The sequence below is a fragment of the Chlorocebus sabaeus genome, chromosome 7 (assembly GCF_047675955.1).
Source record: "Chlorocebus sabaeus isolate Y175 chromosome 7, mChlSab1.0.hap1, whole genome shotgun sequence".
NCBI lineage: Eukaryota > Metazoa > Chordata > Mammalia > Primates > Cercopithecidae > Chlorocebus > Chlorocebus sabaeus.
Window position 1 is genome coordinate 79,278,690 of NC_132910.1, and position 22,478 is coordinate 79,301,167.

The following is a 22,478-nucleotide window of genomic DNA, read 5'->3' on the forward strand; positions in this document are numbered from 1 at the left end:
ACTGCAAGCTCTGCCTCCCGGGTTTACGCCATTCTCCTGCCTCAGCCTCCCGAGTAGCTGGGACTACAGACGCCCGCCACCTCGCCCGGCTAGTTTTTTGTATTTTTTTGTAGAAACGGGGTTTCACCGTGTTAGCCAGGATGGTCTGGATCTCCTGACCTCGTGATCCGCCCGTCTGAGCCTCCCAAAGTGCTGGGATTACAGGCTTGAGCCACTGCGCCCCGCGGAAGTGGTTTTATGTAGCACACTGCGAAGTGGCAACTGGTGAAGAGGTGGGTATAGAAGGCCCTGAGCATTGTCTTGATTCTTTAGAAGATCAGTCATTACTGAAGGCCTTTAAGGAGGGAAGCAACAAGGCCAAATTAGAGTTTTAGATTAACAGGAATCATACATTTAATGAGAACAATGAGATGCAGGAAGACCTGTCAGGAGAGTATAGAAGCTCACTAACAGACTATAATAGCAGAAGCAAGTTATCTTGAAGTTCCAGGAACAGTCAGGTAGAGATACCCAGTGAGACTGGATAGGTATCTTGAATCTGGAACCTTGGAGTCCTCAGACTGAGGACTATTCCCAGTATATACATCAAGTCACTAAGGTAGGACAAAAGGTTGCTACAGTCCTATTATTTTATGGTTATTATAAGTGTACCGGGACTCTAAAAGGAACTTGTTTATATAATGCTATACTATACAAGGTACGTAGCCCAGGAAGTGACCAGCCTGATGTGTGCTATAACCCATCCTTTTTCCTACTGCCCATAAAAACAGGCAAACTTCTAGTGTTCCCAGTCTATGCTTTCCGAGAAAAGAGAAGCATATCTATAGGTGACTGGAAATATGATGAGTGGCCCCCTGAAAGAATCATACAGTACTATGGGCCTGCTACTTGGGCACAAGATGGCTTGTGGAGATACCAGATCCCCATTTGCATGCTCTACCAAATCATGCGGTTACAAGCTGTCTTAGAAATAATCACTAATGAAACCAGCAGAGCCTTGACTATTCTGGCCCAGCAAGAACCTCAGATGAGAAATGCTATCTATCAAAATAGCTTGGCTCTGAACTACTTGCTAGCAGCTGAAGGAGGGGTCTGCGGGAAATTTAACCTTACTAATTGCTGTCTACACTTAGATGATCAAGGGCAAGTAGTTGAAGACATAGTTAGAAATATGACAAAACTGGCAGATGTGCCCATGCAAGTGTGGCATGGATTTGATCCTGGGGCCATGTTTGGAAAATGGTTCCCAGTGCTAGGAGGATTTAAAACTCTTATAATAGGAGTTATAATAGTAATAGGAACCTGCTTACTGCTCCCTTACTGGCTACCTGTACTTCTTCAAGTAAAAAGCTTCGTTACCTTAATTCACCAAAATGCTTCAGCACAAGTGTACTATATGAATCACTATCGATCTGTCTTGCAAGAAGACACGGGTAGTGAGGATGAAAGTGAGAACTCCCACTAATGAGTGAGGTTCTTAATGTGGGGGAATAAGGAAGGAGACCACCCCTCATATTGTCTTATGACCAATTTCTGCCTCAAAGGAAAAGTAGGAGTTAAAGACAAGACAGAAATGAAATCAGTAAGACAGCCCAGCACTGCATTCCAGGCCTGGTAGTTAAATATTGACCCCTGATCTAACCAGTTATGTTATCTATAGATTCCAGACATTGCATGGAAAACCACTGTGAAAATCCCTGTCCTGTTCTGATTACCAGTGCATGCAGCTCCCAGTCATGTACCCACTGCTTGCTCAGTCGATCACGACCCTCTCATGTGGACCACCTTAGAGCTGTAAGCCCTTAAAAGTGACAGGAATTGCTCACTCGGGGAGCTCGGTGTTTGGAGACGTGAGTCTGCCGATGCTCCCAGCTGAATAAAGCCCTTTCCTTCCACAACTTGGTGTCTGAGGGGTTCTCGTCCTGCTACAGAGCTTCCTGCAGTTTCATTAAAAACTTTATTATTTGGGAACAACACTATGCAGTCACTAAAATCATGCTTTCAGAGTATTTAAAGGCATATGCAAATATTGATCAGTCTTCTTACACTAAACATCATGATGTGGTTTTCTTTTTTTTTTTTTTTTTTTTTTTGAGACGGAGTCTCGCTCTGTCGCCCGGGCTGGAGTGCAGTGGCCAGATCTCAGCTCACTGCAAGCTCCGCCTCCCGGGTTTATGCCATTCTCCTGCCTCAGCCTCCCGAGTAGCTGGGACTACAGGCGCCCACCACCTCGCCCGGCTAGTTTTTTTGTATTTTTTAGTAGAGACGGGGTTTCACCGTGTTAGCCAGGATGGTCTCGATCTCTTGACCTCGCGATCCGCCCATCTCGGTCTCCCAAAGTGCTGGGATTACAGGCTTGAGCCACCGCGCCCGGCCATGATGTGGTTTTCTTATGTGGATACAGTAAAAGAAAAATTGTGGGAATAAGCCAGTGTTCACAGCATGTCAAGTGCTCTCTTGAATGCAGGTAGCCCAAATGTTCTGTCAATCACTAGTGCTGGTAGAACAAATGCAAAGCTGGTACTCAAAGTGACTCAGGAGTATGACAATTTTTCTGTACATGCTTTTCTGATAGTGCCTAGGAATGATGCTTTTTGCCTAAAAACAGGAAAACTGGGAGGTCTTTATTGGAACTTTCTTGCCATAGCCAAATAGACAATAATCTGTGATGAATATCATCTAACAAATTGATAGCTGACCTTAATGGAACATAGATACTCAAAAGTTTTCTTTTAAGCATTTGCTACTTTAATTAGAAGAATTTGAACAATTCATTCAATATCATTGTTACAATATTCCATGACTCTTATTTTCAATATGCTCAAAGCAACTTGCAAGTTTTACAAATTCTTTGCTACAGTATTACCCGCTTATTCTGATCCATAAAAGCTCTGTAGTTACACAGTTAACATGTTAATGGCACATCTTACTAGCAACTTGCTGCACTTTCCAGTTATCAACAGAGGTTATGTAAAATACTTGGATAAGGACAGCCCGATCCAATATCGAGTTTTCTACAGAACAAAGTATCTCCCAGTGGTAATTCAGCAAATTAGCTTCGAGAATGTGGGTAAAGGTATGTGTAATGTTGGATTCTGCAGATCTGCAGAATCAGAAACAGATCTACCTGCAGAAAGGCAGGTAGAATTACCGTTAGGAAACACAAGCAGCCTTAGCACCATGGTAAAGGTTTTAAAAACCTGATCTGTAACTGTTACAGGTTCATTTCCTAATGCAGAGAAACTGGCTAGTACACAGAGTATAGATTTAATGTGGGAGATATGCCAACTTGGAAATGCTACCCAAAGATAAAAATCTAAAGACTATCAAAATTTGCTGTTTTCTAAAATCATACATTAGAATTTTGTGAAGTCTCCTGAATGACACAAAACCAAATGAAGGGAATCAGATCAAAATTACCTGAGTAAGGCCATTTCAAGTGCCTGACAAAGATAGTCAATATTAACTTGAAAAATTAGTGTTTCCTAAGTGTTTCTGTTCATAACAATTACCTGAGGCATTCCTTACAAATAAATTCTGAGGCCCACTCTCTTTAGATTCTGGCTTAGCAGGTGGTAGGTCTGGATTGAAGGCTAAGAATCTGTACCTTAAGCAATTCTAATTATCAGGCAAGATTGGAAAATAGGACTAAGCAGGAGAGTGTGTGGGGGGAGGGTTGGGGGGCAGGGACAGGAACAATACCAGCACTGTCTGGTCCCCTCATTCAAACACTACCTGAAAAACTACCTGAGAATGAGAAACATTCAACTGAAGTTGAGGAATTATCTACAGAACACTGTTTATTTCAAGTCCAAAACATAAATTACTCATTTTTCTTAACAGACCACATAACTTTTACTGCATGAATATTTAGGGTTTCTCTATTCATAAGTACAGTTTATTACCAGACTTTAGGCTCAAATGATTCATATATATAGATACCAGTTTACTACAGAGGACATGTACTTTTAACATTTTTTGTTTAGGAAATATTTTACATAAAAACACAAAGCATTTACCAGCACTCCACACCTGTCTTCAGCAGATTTGGCTGAAGATGACTTTCTACAAAGCACTCCAAGACTGAATAGAATGTAGCATTTTACATACTTTAGCTTATTGTTGCAGTTTAAAGTTCCCCTTTGTTTGATGGCTTCTGCATATAGCTACAAAGCAGAAGTCTTTTAACTGGCAACTTGTTAAACAAAATTGTTTTAAGTGAACTTGTCCCCAGCCCAGAACCTAAGTAGTCACAATGAAATAAAATAATTGAAATATGTGGGGCTTTTAGTAAGGGCTTTTTCAGCCTATTAAAAGAATAATTTAGTATCTATCAGTGCAATATTCTTTTAATGCTTTGTGTTCAATAACGACCACCTGGGGTGCTATTACATCTAGTATAATCAGTTGGCATCAGATATAAAGTAAAAAGATGTACATTTAATATACTAATTCTTACCTGAATAATCTCAGATTTCTGGAGAATGTTCTACAAAGTGGAATTTATTCCTAAAGTTATGCTGAATGTGGTACAATGTGTACAACTTGGTTACCCAGTGCCTGCTTTTCATTTCCAAGATTTTTCCTTGAATCAAATGCACAATCTTACAACTGTTATCATATTGCACTGGCTTACAGTTCTGTATATAAAGTCCAACTCAAGCTTATTTTGGTTTATTGTACATGCTTTATTAAAATGGTACTTGTATTTACAGTATCTGCAGAAAGAGTCCCTTCCAAGGCGCTCACACACACATTCAGACACACCCATACAGATATCCACTCCACAGCCCCATGCACCCACACCAGTGAGATGTGGAGGGTCAGACTCCTAAAATTAGGCAGCTGTTGGGGATAAGAGTTGATTTTTCAATTTTTTTTAAAACAGAAAAGCACAGGGGAATGCATTTGGCCATCACAATGCTAATTGAGTTTGTGTATATTACATATATGGCAGTTAACACTGAATATTCCTTTTACATTCTATATACACAGAATGATATCAAGGTTTTACGTTCAACAGAATATTCCAACTTCAGTCTTAATGCTGCTTGTAGTGACTTCTGAATTCATTATAGGGGCTTTCCCTAAAAATAATTCAAGTCTATGTTAAGTGAAATAAGGCACAATTAATATTGATTTGATTTAGGGAAAGGGAAGGAAAGAGAAGGGATAAAAACTGGTTTCAAATGATCTTTCTGTTGGGGAACTAGCTCTGACTTAAACCCACCTGAAATTTCTTCTTCTAATTTCCAAAGATTTATAAAGATATTTTTCTTTTCCCTGACAAAGCCAAAAACAAAAGTTTGGGAATTCACATTTTAATGTTACAGTAGCCTAAACTACTCAAATTGATGTGTACCCCCACCTCCCCTGATCAGGTCGCCTCCCTCACCAATGGTAAAATAAAAACACAGTATGTGACAGAGGAGTCCCTTGACGTGTCTTGAGGAGATCTGTACACTTGAGTAGCAAATACATATCTGGTTGTCTTCAATACATTTTAAAAAGAAAGAAAAAGAAGAAAGGAAAGAAGGAAATAAGGAAGGAAAGAAAAGAAGTAATATTGTGACTTTCTTGCTCTTTAAAGAAATCCCTGTCTCCTTCTTTTCAGGATGATGAAGCCCCGCTAGACATTACAAACAACTGCAACAAATGAGTTTGGCAGCATAAATAATGTCTAGTAATCAAATCTTCATAGTGATATTCATTTATCTTGTACACAATTTGTTGAATGTTTTTCGCAGCAGATGAATCAAACCCAGACGCTGGACATTCTGTGAAAGGGAGTAAGAATTGCAGCTCTGAAGGCCCCTGACTTTGGTTGTTTACAAAGTTCAATCCTGTTTATTGTGATCCTTGGTATCTTCTTCATCTGTATATTCTGATGGTTCTTCTCCTGGTTTTAGGAGTCTGCCTACATAATCATATTTTTCTGAAAGACACATCAAAAGAAAATCAGTGGTGATCAAATTTGTTTCATTATTCCATTACACAGAGAAAAGGCATTTGTCTGTTTTAGAATCATATAAAATATGATACTAGAATATTATCTAAATATTCTAAAATTGCTTCACCATGGCTGGTCTTTATACACATGTAAAGCCTGAACAAAAGAAAACAGGATTAGGGAACTTACAAGGCTTGGGAATTCTTTGCAAGAGAGTGGTCTGTACCAGTGATTCTTAGTTGGATACTGCATCAGAATCACTTGGAGATCTTTTGTAAAAATGAGTTAAGTCCAGGACCCATCTCAGTACCCAGCCAAACCAGAACAGTTGTTCCAAGGGACCCAGGGGTCAGATAAACAGCTGGGACAGCATCACACAAGTGTTAAAAAATGATGTTACGAGGGCATAATAAAGGGGAACAATATTTTTTACCTACATTTCGAGTGTTAAGACCTGTAAAATCATTTTAGAATAAATTATAGTATTGAAATCAGTAATCAATTCAGTTTTAAATATAAGCCTGTATTTTTAAAAAACTAAACCTTAATGAACAAGCTTTAAAGGACTACAAGTATCACAATTTTTATGAGGCTTAGAGTTTGTAACAAGTCATTTTTTAAATATGGATTTTCCAAATAAGTATCACATGTAACAACCATATTTTTATTTAGCTATTTTTTGCAATTTCCTTTTTTGGACAAGTCTCACTATGTTGCCCAGGTTAGTACTTATACTCTTGAGCTCAAGGGATTCCCATCAGCAGCTGGGACCACAGGCGTGTGCCACTCCACTCAGCTTTAGGTATCTTTAAAAATATTATCAAATAATGATGGCAACAAAAACAGATGACATCCTTAGGCTCTTAAAGCATGTGAAATAGTATATATTTTCTTTGAACAAATATTTAATTTTCCAAAGAATCCAACAAAATAAAAATACCTTTAAACTGCATTTCCCATTCTCGAACACTCTCCATTTGTACTGCATTCAAATCTGAGAGATCATCATATTCATCTTTAAGTGCATCTTTATCTAGGCAAAATGTGGCCAGTCCTCTGGAGGCATCCCTACCAGCAAATATTCCATATGGACCCGCTGGAAAAAAGAAAAGAAATTATTTAGATCACCTAACAATATTTTAGAATGTCTCAAAGGAAAAAGTAAAAAACAAAAACAAAACAAGAAAACAACAAACAAAAAAAAATCCCTCATAATTCACATTTGTATATATCCTTAATTTCAAAACATGCACAGATACTAGATGGAATAAGAGAAGAAATTTGTTGGAAATCTGCCTTTTGACCAAAGTAAAGCTTTTCACTTAGATCTTAAAACCCTCAATTTCAATTACTTCAGATACCCCCAAACTTATATTCAAAATGAAGACTGTGAGGTAATGAGGGAGAAGAAGAAACTTAAGTGGTTAGGTTTAGAAGCCAGTTTGCTTGAGAGGAAAGAATGTTTACTGGTTGCTGTTAATTAATAGTGGCATCCAAAAAATAAAAATAAAAATAATCAACAGAACATCATGTATTATGTAAAGACTCAGCTGAATTGTGAATCTGTAACAATTTTCTCTTTGCTATCCTTATGAAGTTTGTAATTCTATGAGAAAACAGACTGTATCATCTTTGTGGTCCCAGTGACTAGTTCAGTGCTCAACACGCATTTAATAAATCTTTGCTGAGTGGTTTAATAAAAAAAGACCCATATTCAAAATAAATCACCTGACTACCATAATATATATACAATGATCTATATAAACTAAGAAAAGTCATTAGGGAAAATAATAGCTCTTACTTGTCATGACTTTTGAGAAACAGAGGAAGTAGCTATAAGGAATAATTCTTCTGGACTGACACATTAAGCAATAATTAGCATTTTACCCAAGGAATTAGGTACCGTTCTCTCTGAGGAGAAATGGCATGACTGATGTGCTGACAAAAACCATTCCCAAGGTCTGTCCTTGAGAATAGCAATTCGTTCATCTCTGTATCCTCAATGCCTAGCACTGTGCCTGGCATAAAGTAGGAATGTAATAATTTTCTTCCAAATGACTTAGCTGTAGTTCCAAATAAAAACAAACTCAAGATTCTGACCCTTCAAACAGATTCACTTATGGTAGGCAAAGACACTATTATGAACAACAACAGAGTGGTGAAAAAGAGGGCTTATAAATAAAAGAACAAAGTATGTTCTGATAAGCAAACAAGCAGAAAAAAACTAGAACTTCCTTGATTTTTAAATGAGCAAAATGATTATATACATATGTAAAAGCATTTAGGAAATTGAAAGTTATGTGTCAAAAAGTCTCTATACTTTCTGAGAGTAGAAATCGAGGTTTCACTTAAATAGGTATCTAAGCATTTATGAGTATTAACTTGAGTTGCAAACAGCACTGTACTATAAAGTTAACCAGATGTGAAATTCATTCCCTGAAGTTTACTGCATGGAACTAGAAGTAGCATTAGCAATAATTTTAAGAGTAACATTAATAGGTATTGATACAGTAACATGAAAGTAAAGCTAACAGTTCCAGTAAAGTACATTTTTATTCTGCTTTTCTTATTCTTATTGCATTTTCCATATTGCTACTTGGTATCACACGACTATCAACAATTATTTAATCATTGAATGGTTATACATTATCCCACTGAATGGATGTGTACCTGTAATTTATTTTATCTATTAACATAGGCTACCATTTTATACTTTCAAATGTGTCTTCTATATAAGAATATGGAATACAATTTACCACTGGCCAATATTCGTAACCTTCAAACTTTTTCTATCATCTCAACTGACATTCAAAAGGGTATTAACCAGGCTAGGTGTGGTGGCTCACGCCAACACTGTGGGAGGTGGAGGCGGGTGGATCACCTGAGGTCAGCAGTTTGAGACCAGCCTGGCCAACATGGTGAAACCTCGCCTCTACTAAAACTACAAAAATTAGCCAGCTGTGGTGGCGTACACCTGTAATCCCAGCTACTTGGGAGTCTGAGGCAGAAGAATTGCTTGAATCCAGGAGATGGAGGTTGCAGTGAGTTGAGATCACGGCACTGCACTGCGGCCTGGCCGACAGAGCAAGACTCTCAAAAAAAAAAAAAAAAAAGGGTATTAACCAGTTATGTCTGTGTGTGTGCACGCACATGTGTGTGCAAAATTCTACACGCTTTGTGGCAATGGGTGTTTTCAGGAGGACAAGGAGAGAGACAGAGACAGAGAACTAGTGTGTTTAAAAATAAAATTTCCTGAGAAACAATGACAAAAAAATATATAAACATTATGTTTACCCTTAATGCTGACTAGACCAATGCTTATAAACTTGAAAAGCAAAAAGTGAAACACACGAAAGGAAAAATAAAACTAATAAAGGCCATAACAATCTACAAATGGAAAATGATAGTTTCAATTTTTGAAAGAATTTTCCAGCAACCTCACTTTCCTCTCTCAGATTTCCCAAAGTGGAAGGGACAGACTTTGCCTTCCCCACTTGGCAGATAAAAAACCGGAGCAGAGGCATTCAGTGTGATTTGCCTAAAATTACTGACAGAACTGGGAGTACTACTTCCACTTTCCTAAATCCTCCAAACAGTGTATCTCAAGAAAACACATAGAAGACTCACAAGCCCAAAGATGGAGTAACAACCAGGAAAACAGGAGCATCTTACTATTTACAAAATTTCAAGAGAATGAAGATTTTCGAATATTTATTAAATCAAAATGGAAGAGAAGTAACAAAAAAGCCCTACTCAATAGCTCTTCTTAGCATTCTATTATAGTATTTATCTCCATGTCCTGCAAACATTGATATACTTCAGGCACTTCAGAGTATAAGCCATAGAACACATTTAAATGATACAAAGAAGATAAAATCATTATAAAAACAGCAATCAGAAAGTCCTCCATCTTTGAGTATATTAATATATACCAGTGCATTCTCTAATAAATTTCTCTACCAACTTCCCTAAGAAAGCTTCAACACAGAATGAATAAAAAAAATTTCATAAAATATGCTCTTTCTGGGGTATTGGGGGGGGGGAATGATTGACTTGGTAAGAGTGAACTTAAGTCAACAGTTAATAATCCAAGCCAAATTCTAGACAAATGATGTTCTGTTGACTCTTGAACAGAAAAGAATAATTCAGTGATTAACATATTCCCCTACTGCCTAAACTATATTAAGCTGTCTTCTCCATATGTTTAGAATTTCCCTCAGGAAGCATTTAACTTCTGCAAAGGTCTTTTTGGTAATAGTTTTCTATGCTCTTTCCTGTAAGACCATTAACAAATTTTTTTGTTTTGTTTTTTGAGACAGGGTCTTACTCTGTCACCCAGGATGGAGTACAATGGCTCGATCATGGCTCAACCATATTTCACTGTATGCTCTACTACCTGGGCTCAAGTGATCCTCCTGCCCTAACCTCCCAAATAGCTGGGACTAGAGGCATGGCCCACCAGGCCTGCCTAATTTCTTTTATTTTTTGTAGAGACAAGGTCTCACTCTGTTGCCCAGCTGATCTTGAACTCCTGGCCTCAAGCAATCCTCCTGCCTTTGCCTCCCTAAGTGTTAGAGTTACAGGTCTAAGGCACCATGCCCAGCCTTCTGTAAGGTCATAAAAGAATATAATATTAGGAACTAAAGTTGGAACTGGATAGGTTACTCTGAGGAAGGAGGATTTGAGGTCTAATAAAAGGATATTTCCCTGCATTCATAATACAATCAGGAGCTTATCTGAAAAGTCAGCAATACCTTCCCATTCCATTACCCCCTTATATAACAAACTTAAAATATTTACCAATTCTAATATTTTGGTAAGTATACTTGGCTATTCATAATACTAAAACAATAGGGAGCTACCCAAATAAAGCAAATTTGAAATGGTTTAAGTCTGTTGCATGATATAATTTATTTATTTATATTAGTATTTTTTTTTGAGACAGTCACACTCTGTCACCCAGGCTGGAGTGCAGTGGTGTGATCTCAGCTTACTGTAACCTCTGCCTCCTAGGTTCAAGTGATTCTCCTGCCTCACTCAGCCTCCCAAGTAGCTGGGATTACTGGGTGTGGGACCATGCCCGGCTAATTGTAATATTGTTGGTAGAGAGGGGGTTTCACCATGTATGGTGACTAGGCTGGTCTTGAGCTCCTGACCTCAGGTGATCTGCCCACCTCAACCTCCCTGTGCCCAGCCTAATTTATTTCTAAAAAGGCTAGTTTACATAAACTGATCTGGTTATTTTTTATTATTAAGGCTCATTTAGACACTAACAGTTCAGTAATAACTAGAAGAATTAAATTCTGTTGCTTTATCAAATATTAAAATACAATGTTGATCCAAAAATAGCCTCCCAATTTTAAGCAAATTCTTGCTACAAAAAATGAACAGCATTATTCAGTCAAAGCAGATACTCTGAAATGTACCTACATAACAAATATTCAAGGACATCATTTTAAAGATAAATTTTATTTCAAAGCTATTGTTAAATATACCAACATGAGGCAGGCGGGTCACGAAGTCAGGAGATCGTGACCATCCTGGCTAATGTGGTGAAACCCTGCTTCTACTAAAAAATACAAAAAATTAGCCGGGCATGGTGGCAGGTGCCTTGTAGTCCCAGCTACTCGGGAGGCTGAGGAAGGAGAATGGCAAGAACCTGGGAGGCAGAGCTTGCAGTGACCTGAGATCTCGCCACTGCACTCCAGCCTGGGAGACAGAGCGAGACTCTGTCTCAAAACAAACAAACAAACAAACAAAACAACCCAAAAACCAACATGATAGTATACTAGTCAGAATTCAGATTTCATTTAGTTTTTAGAGTCAATCCAACTTGTGGTCAAGGTATTTTAAAGTTCAATAAACCTATTAGTTACTGTATCCTAAAACTGCTTACTTTAAAATAATCAGTTAGAACATATTCTTGAAACAGCAACAACATATGTTCATTGTAAAATGTTTTAAATATTACTTTAATAAACAGAAAATTCCAGGAGGAAGTAAATAAAATATGTAGTAACAGATAATTCTGTGATTATTAGGATGATTATATAGCTACCTTAGTGTTTCTAAGGGGATATTTTAGTTATTCTTACAGTTTAAAAACTACATCTCTCAGAGATGAACTTTAATTAATTAAAGTTTATCAACAGTGCAGTTTTCAGGCCTGTTTTGACAAGTCTTTTGTGATTATAAATTGAGTAACTAATAACACTTAGTATTGTGTAATTTATTCCAAATAAGATTATAATGAGCCTATCAACAAATGAGGCAATACGTAAAAGTGATTAACTGAACTAATAAATTTTTTTTATGCTTAGGTCCAGTAAGTCCCAAGACTTTTAGAGAGAATGCAGTATGGTAAAACTGAAATAAAACCTCTCAAGAAGACAGATACTTGGGTTCTAGAGGATCCACTCAACAAGTAACAATGAGCAAGTCTCAATTTCTGTAGTCCTTAGATCCCTCAAATATAAATTAGGAAAATTATTTTACCTGCCTAAAGTTGAGGCCAAACTAAATAATCTCTTGAATAGTATGATTCTATAAGGGACTGAAAATGCAATTTTGCTTCTGAAATTTGAGCTACTGTCAAAAGCTCTCAGCAACACTGTGAACTGAGCATATGGCCGTAACTCCAGGGTCCATGGGTAGGCTGGCGTAAAGACGGAAAAATTAAAACTCCAGGCCTGTGCCACTTATGGGAGTGGGGCTTGAGTTTATCCAACCCATGTAGAATGAAAATTCCAAGGTGAAAAAATAGTATGAACGCAGATATCTACAGGAATTAGTGAACACTCAAGATGACTTCAAGTATTGGGAAAAAGGGATTACTCCCCTTTTGGGGAAACATGTTGGGACAACTAGATAACCTTCTGTTAAAAAACACAACCCCTTGGGAGGCCAAGGTGGGTGGATCACGAGGTCAGGAGCTTGAAACCAACCTGGCCAAGATGGTGAAACCCCATCTCTTATACTAAAAATACAAAAATGAGCTGGGCGCAGTGGTGGGCACCTGTAATATCGGTTACTCGAGAGGCTGAGGCAGGAGAATCGGTTGAACCCGGGAGATGGAGGTTGCAGTGAGCCGAGATGGCGCCACTACACTCTAGCCTGGGCGGCAGAGCAAGACTCCTTCTCAAAAACAAACAAACACACACCATCCCACCAAATTTGGACTCTAATTTCACATCTTAAAGCAAAATCAATTTCAAATGGAACTAAAAAACTGAAAACATAGAGGTACTAAAAAAACTACACATTTTTAAAAACAACTTTTAAGTGTATAAAGTCTTTAAGTATACTACATAACTTAGCAGCCATAAAAGATAAATTTGAATATACAAAACCAAAAATTTGTGTGGTTCAAAAAAACACCTAAGTAAGTAAAAAGACAACTAAACTAGAAAAAATATTTGCAGCAAAGGCTGCTTTACTTTACAAAGAACACCTAAAATTTGTAAGATCTATATGATGATTGAAAAACTGTGGCAAGGCTGGGCGCAATGGCTCATGCCTGTAATCTCAGCACTTTGGGAGGCTGAGGTGGGCAGATCACCTGAGGTCAGGAGTTCGAGACCAGCCTAACCAACATGGAGAAACCCCATCTCTACTAAAAATACAAAATTAGCTGGGTGTGGTGGCACATGCTTGTAATCCCAGCTACTCGGGAGGCTGAGGCAGCAGAATCACTCGAACCCAGGAGGCAGAGGTTGCAGTGAGCCGAGATCATGTCACTGTACTTCAGCCTGGGCAACAAGAGTGAAACTCCGTCTCAAAAAAAAAAAAAAAAAGAAAAACTGTGGCAAAGAATATATGAATAAGCAATTTGTAGAAAAGGAATCATAAATGACTCAACTTTTTAAAAAGTCCAACCTCACTAAGTAAATGAGAAGTGTAAATGTAAACAAATATTGAGATACCATTTTAACCCAGATTGACATAGACCAAGAAGCTTAATATCACGTTTTTGGCAAGAAGTTAGAAACAGGCATTTTCATCAAGTGTAAATTGGTCTAACCTCTCTGAAGAGCAGTTCGGAAACAAGAATCCAAATTAAAAATGTCCATATCCCAAGCCTCAGTAATTTTATTTCCAGGAATTTACTTGATAATCATAATTTACACACATGTGTAAAATGACATGTACATATTTATTGCATCATGTAACAGGAGATTGAAAACAAATGTTAACGGTGGACTGTTAAATTATGACATTCATATAACAGAACGTTAAGAACGTTATGCATGTATTTAAAAGAATAAGATGGTTCTCTATACTGATGTGAAAGGCTCTTGTGATATTAAAATATTGTGAAACATATGCATAGTATACTATAATTAGAGTGGGGGGAAAGGAAGATATCCACACGCTTGTACTTGCACCCAAAATAGCTCTAGAAGAATACGTATACTGGTCCTTTGCCTCTTTGGAAGGGAACCTGGTGGCTGGGAGCAGTTGTGGGAAACAGACTTACTTTTCACTGTATATCCTTTTGAATTTTCTATTTTGAGCATGTATTACTTAATTAAAAAAATCATTGTTTTAACTTACGTGAGGCCCTATTTCACAACACACCCAAACCACTTTACAGGGCCAGTTTCACAACTTAGGCTCATGGAATTTTACAGGAAATACTCCAAAATTAAAAAAAGTAACTACTGAAGATAATAAGTTCACAATAAAAAATATAAACTGCATGAAGAAACAAACCATCATAGAGGAGTGAGCACATATAACAGGAGAACTGGCATCCCAAGAATAAATAGAAGCAGATTAAAGAACTAAAGTAAATTTGCTTAAAATTATTAAGAAACGGTACATAAGGAAAGATTAAGAGACATTAAGAATAGATGAAAACCTAATGTATATCTACTAACAGTTCCAGAGGAAGGAACAGAGATAATGGAGGAGGCAATAAGTAACAGCAAATTTTCTGGGGGAAAAAAAAAAGGACAATATGTCCAGACTTGAGTAGAGTTTGGTACATGGTAAATAAAATCAAAACCACACCTGGACAAATCCTAGTAAAAGAGGAAAACCCCAAAGACAAAAAGATCTCAACTACAACCAAAGGGAAGAAACAGATTAATAAGAGTAAAGACAAACTACAAGCCGACTCCCCACAAACAAGTGGAAGACAGTGGCATAACGCTACTGAAGAGCTGAGGTAAAATAAGGTCAACGTACACTTTTTTTTGAGACAGGGTCTCGCTGTGTCACCCAGGTTGAGTGCAGTGGTGTGATGAAGGCTCACTGATCTTCTGGGCTCAAGCAATCTTACTACCTCAGACTCTTGAGTAGCTGGGACCACAGGTGCACGCCACTATGCCTGGCCAATTTTTTATATTTTTGTAAGAGACAGGGTCTCGCCATATTGCCCAGGCTAGTCTTGAACTGCTGGGCTCAAGCAGTCTTCCCACCTTGGTCTCCCCAAAATGGTAGGATTATAGGCATGAGCCACTGTGCCTGGCCCACTCTCCAATTTTATATTCTAAACCCAAACTATTATTCCTGAGTGAGGACAAACAAAAAAATTTTTCCTGCCAAACTATAGGACACACCTCACTAAAGTAAAAAGTGAACTCCAAACCAAGAAATGAGATGCAAGAAACAACAGTAAATTAAAAAATGATAACCATGCTGGTAAATTTAAACAAGAACTATTTTAAAAAGATAATTTCATCAATTTTGGGGTGGACTTTGAAAAAATATAGTGAAACTAAAGTCTAATAGTGATACTGTGGAAAACGGGATGGGGGAGGAATCAGAGTTAAAGCTTTCTAACCAGGGCCTCAACATAAGACTATGTACAATGCAGGGGATACTATCCATATTTGTAGTCATGGCAGTTTTGCTTATTTATTAAGAAATAATCTGTCAAATGTCAGTAAAGTATCTTAAAGAGGCAGCTTTTTCTAATTCACACTAAAATGATGTTTGGCTAAAATTCTTATATTATTCAAAAGCATAGGATAGTCAGCTATAGCAAAAACTTAAGGAAATCACCAAAAGGATAGAAATAGAATACATCGACATCAGTAGAGGGGAGAAAATGGAAGAAATAAATCAGTCTGAGAAGGAAAAATAGTGGGAAGAGAGGCAAAGAAAAGTAAGGTGAAGAGAAATCACAAAATAAGATGATAGAAATAAACCTAAATATACCAGTAATCACAAAACATATACACTAATTAAGCTATTAAAGGACATAGTGCTAATATTAGATTTAATGAAAAAATCCAGCTATATGTCATTAATGTAAGAAAAATAAAACAACACAGATTGACTAAAAGTAAAGGGATGGAAAATGAAATATTGTGTTAATACTAATCAGATAAAGGCTGAAGCCAAATCTGAAAATCAATAGCATTAAAGATGTTTCTAATATGATCAGTTCTAGATCTACTGCTAGATGGCTTTGCTCAGTATAGTAGGCATAGTAATAATCTCACTTCAGAACATTCTCATACCCAGTCTTTGTATGGCTGGCTCTGTTAGGTTTTTGCTTAAATGTCAAGTCCTTTTTCTTGACAATTTAACACAAAAAAGGTAACCTTGCTTAGCCACTTAATCTAAATAAAGTCCTTTGTTATCCTCTATTCCCATTCTATTAATTTCTTTTACGGCATGTTTAATTACAGATTATAATTACATACTGAAATCCTTGTTTACTGCCTATCTTCCTTAATAGACTATTAACTCCATGAGGATAGGAAAACATCTGTTTTAAAGACTCAGTTAACTCCATTTCTCATATCTTAAGGTTTTACTGTAATGAAATCCAGGGAAGTCTTTCTCAGTATTTAAAAACGGAGCTGAAATCCTATTATTAAAGATCCTGAGACTGGATATAGGCTCCAAAAGAATACAGGAGTTATACAGTCAGGTCTGTCATGAGTGCACAGGGAAAGGAGTGGTCTATGTCAGAGTGTTGAAAAATAATTAAAAGAATTTGAATGGCTAATTCCAGATGTTATTAAATCTACTCCTTTCTTCCACCCTGAATAATAGCTTCCAGTTTCAAGCTATCCTTTTATAATATGCTTTAGTATTTAACACAAATACAATGCCCTCAAAGATTAAAAATAATGGGATGATGTTGAATTCAGAGCCAACTAAGTATAACTAGTAGAAATTTGAGCAGAATATAAAAAAAAATCAGAAAACCTGGCTAATCCTTTTATCTTACTGGTAGGTAATAGAAGCATATGGGCATTAGAGCAAACAACAAAGCCAGTTGGCTTCAAAGCAAGAAGCTGGGATGAGAGGTGGGTAGTGTCAACTTTAGGACATCCATGAAGAAATAGGTAAGATTGGGTCCGGTTTTTGTGATGCAACTCTGCAAACATAGAGTTTCCAATTCTGCAAACTAAACTATTAAATAAAAGTGAACATATTGAAGATAAAGTTTAAAATGGAGGAAAAACACTTCAAGGTACATGTGTTTTTTTCCCCAACCTCCTAAATATTAGGCATCTCATGGGGTTCTTCTTATGTGACTTTTTTCTTTCAGTGGAACTTAAAAGGTAAGTTGGAAAAAATATAGCTTTGGTATATGTCAAAGAATACTCTACCTGGAATAAGGGAGCAGCAGTATTATAAGTTTCAACAACGCGAGATAAACTATCAAAAAGGTCAAGTGTATAATTTTTTGCCATTCCAAAAAAATAAAAGCACTGTTTTGGTAAAGTTCCACAGCAGTAATATTAAATCAAAGTGTTAAAAATTATACTAGCTGTTTGAGTCTTCAAAACTTATGATTCTGTAAACATGTGAAACTGAATAGACTGCTATGATACAATGGGAAGGATTGAAGCTATGAAAACCTGGATTTAATTCTTAGTGTTGCCACCTACTAGATATGTGGCTTTGGGCAATCTCATAGGGCTGTTTGAAAATCAGAGATACTAAGCTCAATAAATGAAGTTTCCTCCTCCTCCTCCGACCTTTAGAATCAGTGTTTTCAACAACTCTCTGGGAAGACAGAAATACTCTAAAAGGTGCCTTGTTAGTGCAATAGGTGGCACGCCAGTCTCACAATCTGAAAAAAAACTAGGTGCACCGTCCAAAATGGTAGCCATGGGGGTGCTGAGCACTTTATATGTGGCTGGTGTTACTAAAGAACTCAAGTTTTAATTATATCTAATTTTAATTAATTTACATTTAATTAACCACTTGGGGCCACCATTTTGGGCAGTATAACATAAAGCCATAAAAGCATTTTTTTTTTTTTTTTTTTTTTGAGAGAGAGTCTCATTCTGTCATCCGGGCTGGAGTGCAACGGCACGATCTCAGCTCACTGCAACCTCCACCTCCTGGGTTCGACTGATTCTCTTGACTCTGCCTCCCGAGTAGCTGGGATTACAGGCACCCACCATCATGCCCAGCTAATTAGAAACAGGGTTTCACCATGTTGGCCAGGCTGGTCTCGAACTTCTGACCTCAGGTGATCTGCCCACCTTGGCCTCTCAAAGTTCTGGGATTAAGGTGTTAGCTACCGTGCCCGGCCTTTATTTATTTATTTATTTATTTATTTATGTATTTATTTTAGTAGAGCTGGGGTTTCACCATGTTTTCCAGTCTGGTCTCAAACTCCTGACCTCATGTGATCTGCTTGCCTTGGCTTCCCGAAGTGCTGGGATTACACATGTGAGCCACCATGCCTGGCCGAAAGCATGTTTTTTTGAGGCTTTATATCCTTGGATTTAGGGGAACCAGGGAAGGGTATGCAGAAAAACAACAGTAAGATTCTCTACAAGTTATGCTTGGTGAGTTAGAAAAATAAAAGATTCTCTACAAGTTTATCACAGGATGCCGTTTACTAGAAATAGTATAGATAAGCTTTGTGGTAATATCCATCGGGATTTATCAGACATACATGTGATCCAAGTCAATCTACCTAAAATACCTAAACCTCAGACTCCCCATCTGTAGAGGAGCAATACTTACCAACTTCACTGAGGAATTATGGAGATAAAAAAATTAATGGATGCTTAACAAATCTGGTTTTCTTTCTCCTCCAATATTCAGTTTTACATGACCAAACTTTCCTCACATGCTGGCCAAGCGCCTAATCTGTTACTAAATTTAATATTTGCAAATACAGTTAATGCCAACTGTTTGCCAAAATGTGTATACTCCACCAAATTTATTGTCAATATTTAATTAAGAGTCTGAACTTTAAAAATGTATGTCTAAAAATAAACATATGTTCAGCATTATGGAAAAATCTCACAAAATTTAATCCTAAAACTATTACTGTGAAATTAGAGTAGATATTGGTTAGGCACAGAAACTAACAATTACTGCTTCTGAATTATTCTGCTACAAAACTGCTTAATTTATGAGGATGAAAATAAAAATTAAAAGCAAAACTGAACTTGTATCTGTTTTACAGCCAGAAATTTGGCTTTAAGATTTTTTGAAAAGTACTACTTATTACATTTTCTATTAATATGCAATATCAACATATTCTGAGCCCATAAAATGATCTGGCTTTCTTTAAGGTTCTTTTCAATAATAAAATATTCAAATATCTGTTAGGCTGTTGATTAACTGTAGAATACTAACTGTATATCACTCTTAGGTTGTTCATCAGCACCTAGGACCTGGCAGAAACTAATCTAAAACTGACTACTCCATTGTAATCTCAAGAGCCTCCCACAGTGCACTTACCATAAAAAAGCAATCTACCACCTATGACTCTTAATTTTTATTTATTTTTTTAATACAGAGTCTGTCTGTTGCCCAGGCTGGAGTGCAATGGGGCAATGTCAGCTCACTGCAACCCCTACCTCCTGGGCTCCAGCAATTCTCCCTGCCTCCGTCTCCCGAGTAGCTGGTATTACGGGCACCCGCCACCACACCTGGCTGATTTTCTCGTATTTTTAGTAGAGACGAGGTTTTGCCATGTTGGCCAGGCTGGTTTCGAACTCCTGACCTCTGGTGATCCACCTGCCTCGGCCTCCCAAAGCGCTGGGATTACAGGCGTGAGCCACCGCGCCTGGCTTTAATTTTTAATTTCTATCACAGAACAAACATTTGCCTCTGGAGGCTGCCAAACTGTCTCTATGACTGTCTCTCCTAGCTATTTTCAGATACTGCCAAGGCATAATGTGTGAGGACTAATACAATTCTTTGTACTAACACTTTGTTTTCTTCAGTGGCAGTTCAGACAGAGGGTACAAAAGCTGATCTTTCAGCTGGGTAAGGTCTATATTAAAAACTTAAACCTGTACAGGATTTCTAATCACTTAACACACATTTTAATACTAATGGGGAAAAAGCTTGAACTAGGTATAAAATGCTGTGTAAATCCTTGATTTAAAAAAAGTTTACTTCACTTGGCCTGTTTAAATACTGTACTTTGGCCCTGCTCTCTTGTCCCACGTGTGCTTAAGTAAACAAAAATGTATTAACCATTTCAGCTGATACAAGATTTCAGTAGACACCTTGTGTTCACATTTATATAACTAGAAGCAAAAACTCTGTAAACTATGTATTCACTTGGTTGGATTAAATGTGTATATATACACAGAAGTACAAACAACTAAGAAATAAATTACGTAATTCAACAACAAAAATCTCCTATTTCTTATCTCTAGTCCAATGAACAAACTACAAACCAAAGCACTTCTAAAATATCTTCCAGCTACCAACCACTGAAATCAGAAGTATATATTTTTAAGTGTCAATAAATCTCAAACACTTAGAGATTAAATTAAGGAGAAAACCAGCTTATTTCCAGACTGCCAACCCTGTGACTTTAAGGCTTGGATGTACTCTCTCCAATACTAGGTCACTTTAGGTCTCTAATTTAATTATTTATTCTTATTGTAGTCACCACTTTTCTTTTTTTAAAGCTTAGTACTAATCAGTGCACAACCAGGATGTACAGTGTTGCTCAACTCTATGATATACCAACAGGTTCCATGAGTCTGGAGTTTATTAACATAATCCAAAATGTATGCTATAACCACACTGTAAAACAAGGGCTTCTAAATCAACTACCCTACACCAAGTTCTCTGAAAACAAATTTCTAAAAATCTTTAACTTGCATAACTGGCACATGGGGGTATGAATCTACGACTCTTCTAAGTTTTTTCTCTTCAGTTCTGCTAAGTGAAAACACAAGTTATCATCAACGTGTACTTGAAAAGCAGAAAAAAAAGAAAAAAGAAACGAGAGACATGCCTGCTGGGTATAGGAGCTCCACCCCCAAAACTCAGGGCGAATATCCTTACCAGTCTTTAATAAGCTCTGCATTCTGGTCTGTCCTCATCCCACATACCTTGTTAATCATGGAAAGCAACTCTGAACTAAAACTGGTTTAAAAAGAGTCCGAGGTGTTGCTTATTCGTCCAGACTTCAGAGACTGGAGGGTTGAGACTTTACATGCCCCTAAACGTGGCCATACGGAGAGCAGTACAGCGAGGGAAAAAGGAGATCAGTGGCCAAAAAAAAAAAAAAAAAAAGAGGAGCGTGGGGCGGGGGCAAGGAAAAGAAAGCTGTGAATTACAGAGCGTAAAACTTTAGTTTAGGTCCCAACTTCAGAAATCTCCCTTCCCTGGTGCCCCAACCACCCCAGGAATTAGGAGACTCAAAAGAGGTTAAGGGCCAGCGTTGATCGGTGACAAATGTAACAATTTTGAAAAATCCAGCCAAAAAAAAAAAAAAAAAAAAGGCTGCGAGGAGAAATGGCATGGAAGAAAGATGAATGCTGAGAGCTGGTCGCTGGGGCGCCAGCGGGGACCCTGGTTTCGGGAGAAGAGCTGGAGGTGCCCGCAGCTGCGGGGGGGCGGTGTGTGCGTAGGGGCGGGGCGGGCCGTCCCAGGTGCGGCGGCCGAGGCGCGGGGGTCCAGGCGACGAGAAGGCTGGGCACACTAACCCGATGCCCAGAGGCCTCCCCGTCCGAAGGGGGTCGTGCTTGAGCTGCAGGGGGTCCTTCCCCTCCCCTTCCAACTCCTCACCCGGGCCGTAGAACTTGCTGCCTTTGGTCACGTCGAAGACTTTCCCATTGACCGCGAGCAGGATGCGCGGGTTGCGGGACCCGTCGTACTGGCGCAGCTGCTCCAAACTGAAGTCCCGCTTCTTCATGCGAGGCAGAGAGGCAGCGGGGCTCTCCTCGCCCGCCCCGGCCCTGGTCCCCAGACCCCGCCGCCCCCAGCGCACCCACAGCCGGTAGGCCCCCAGCAGCACCAGCGCCACCAGCGCCACGTTCAGCAGCATCTCCCCGCCCCCCGTCAGAAGCGCCAACGCCGCCGCCGCCCAGCCGCCCCCTTCCGCTGCCGCTCCCGCGCCGCCCGGACTCTCGCTGCCGCCGTCGCTGCTGCTCTCGCTGCCACTCCCCAGGGTGCCTAGCTTCACGTCCCCATCACCCGCCGCCATCACTGCCCGCCAGCGCCTTCCTCCTCCTCCCCGCCCCCTGCCCTCCCCAACCCCACGGCCGGCCCCGCCCATCTGGGGGCCTCCCAGCCAATAACGTGAGGAGAGGGGGCGGGGTCAGGGCCGCTCCTGATTGGGTGTTGA

General features: G+C 38.7%; 1 protein-coding gene across 1 annotated transcript; it reads right to left on the minus strand.

The window, feature by feature from the left end:
* Positions 1-3,774: 3,774 nt before the first annotated feature.
* Positions 3,775-22,365, minus strand: PGRMC2 (progesterone receptor membrane component 2). Its single transcript, XM_007999785.3, has 3 exons — positions 21,920-22,365; positions 6,891-7,046; positions 3,775-5,935 (listed from the first exon to the last, which is right to left on the minus strand). The coding sequence occupies exons 1-3, from the start codon at positions 22,335-22,337 to the stop codon at positions 5,838-5,840; spliced, it is 672 nt and encodes a 223-aa protein (XP_007997976.3). The 5' UTR covers positions 22,338-22,365; the 3' UTR covers positions 3,775-5,837.
* Between the last annotated feature and the right edge of the window lie 113 nt (positions 22,366-22,478).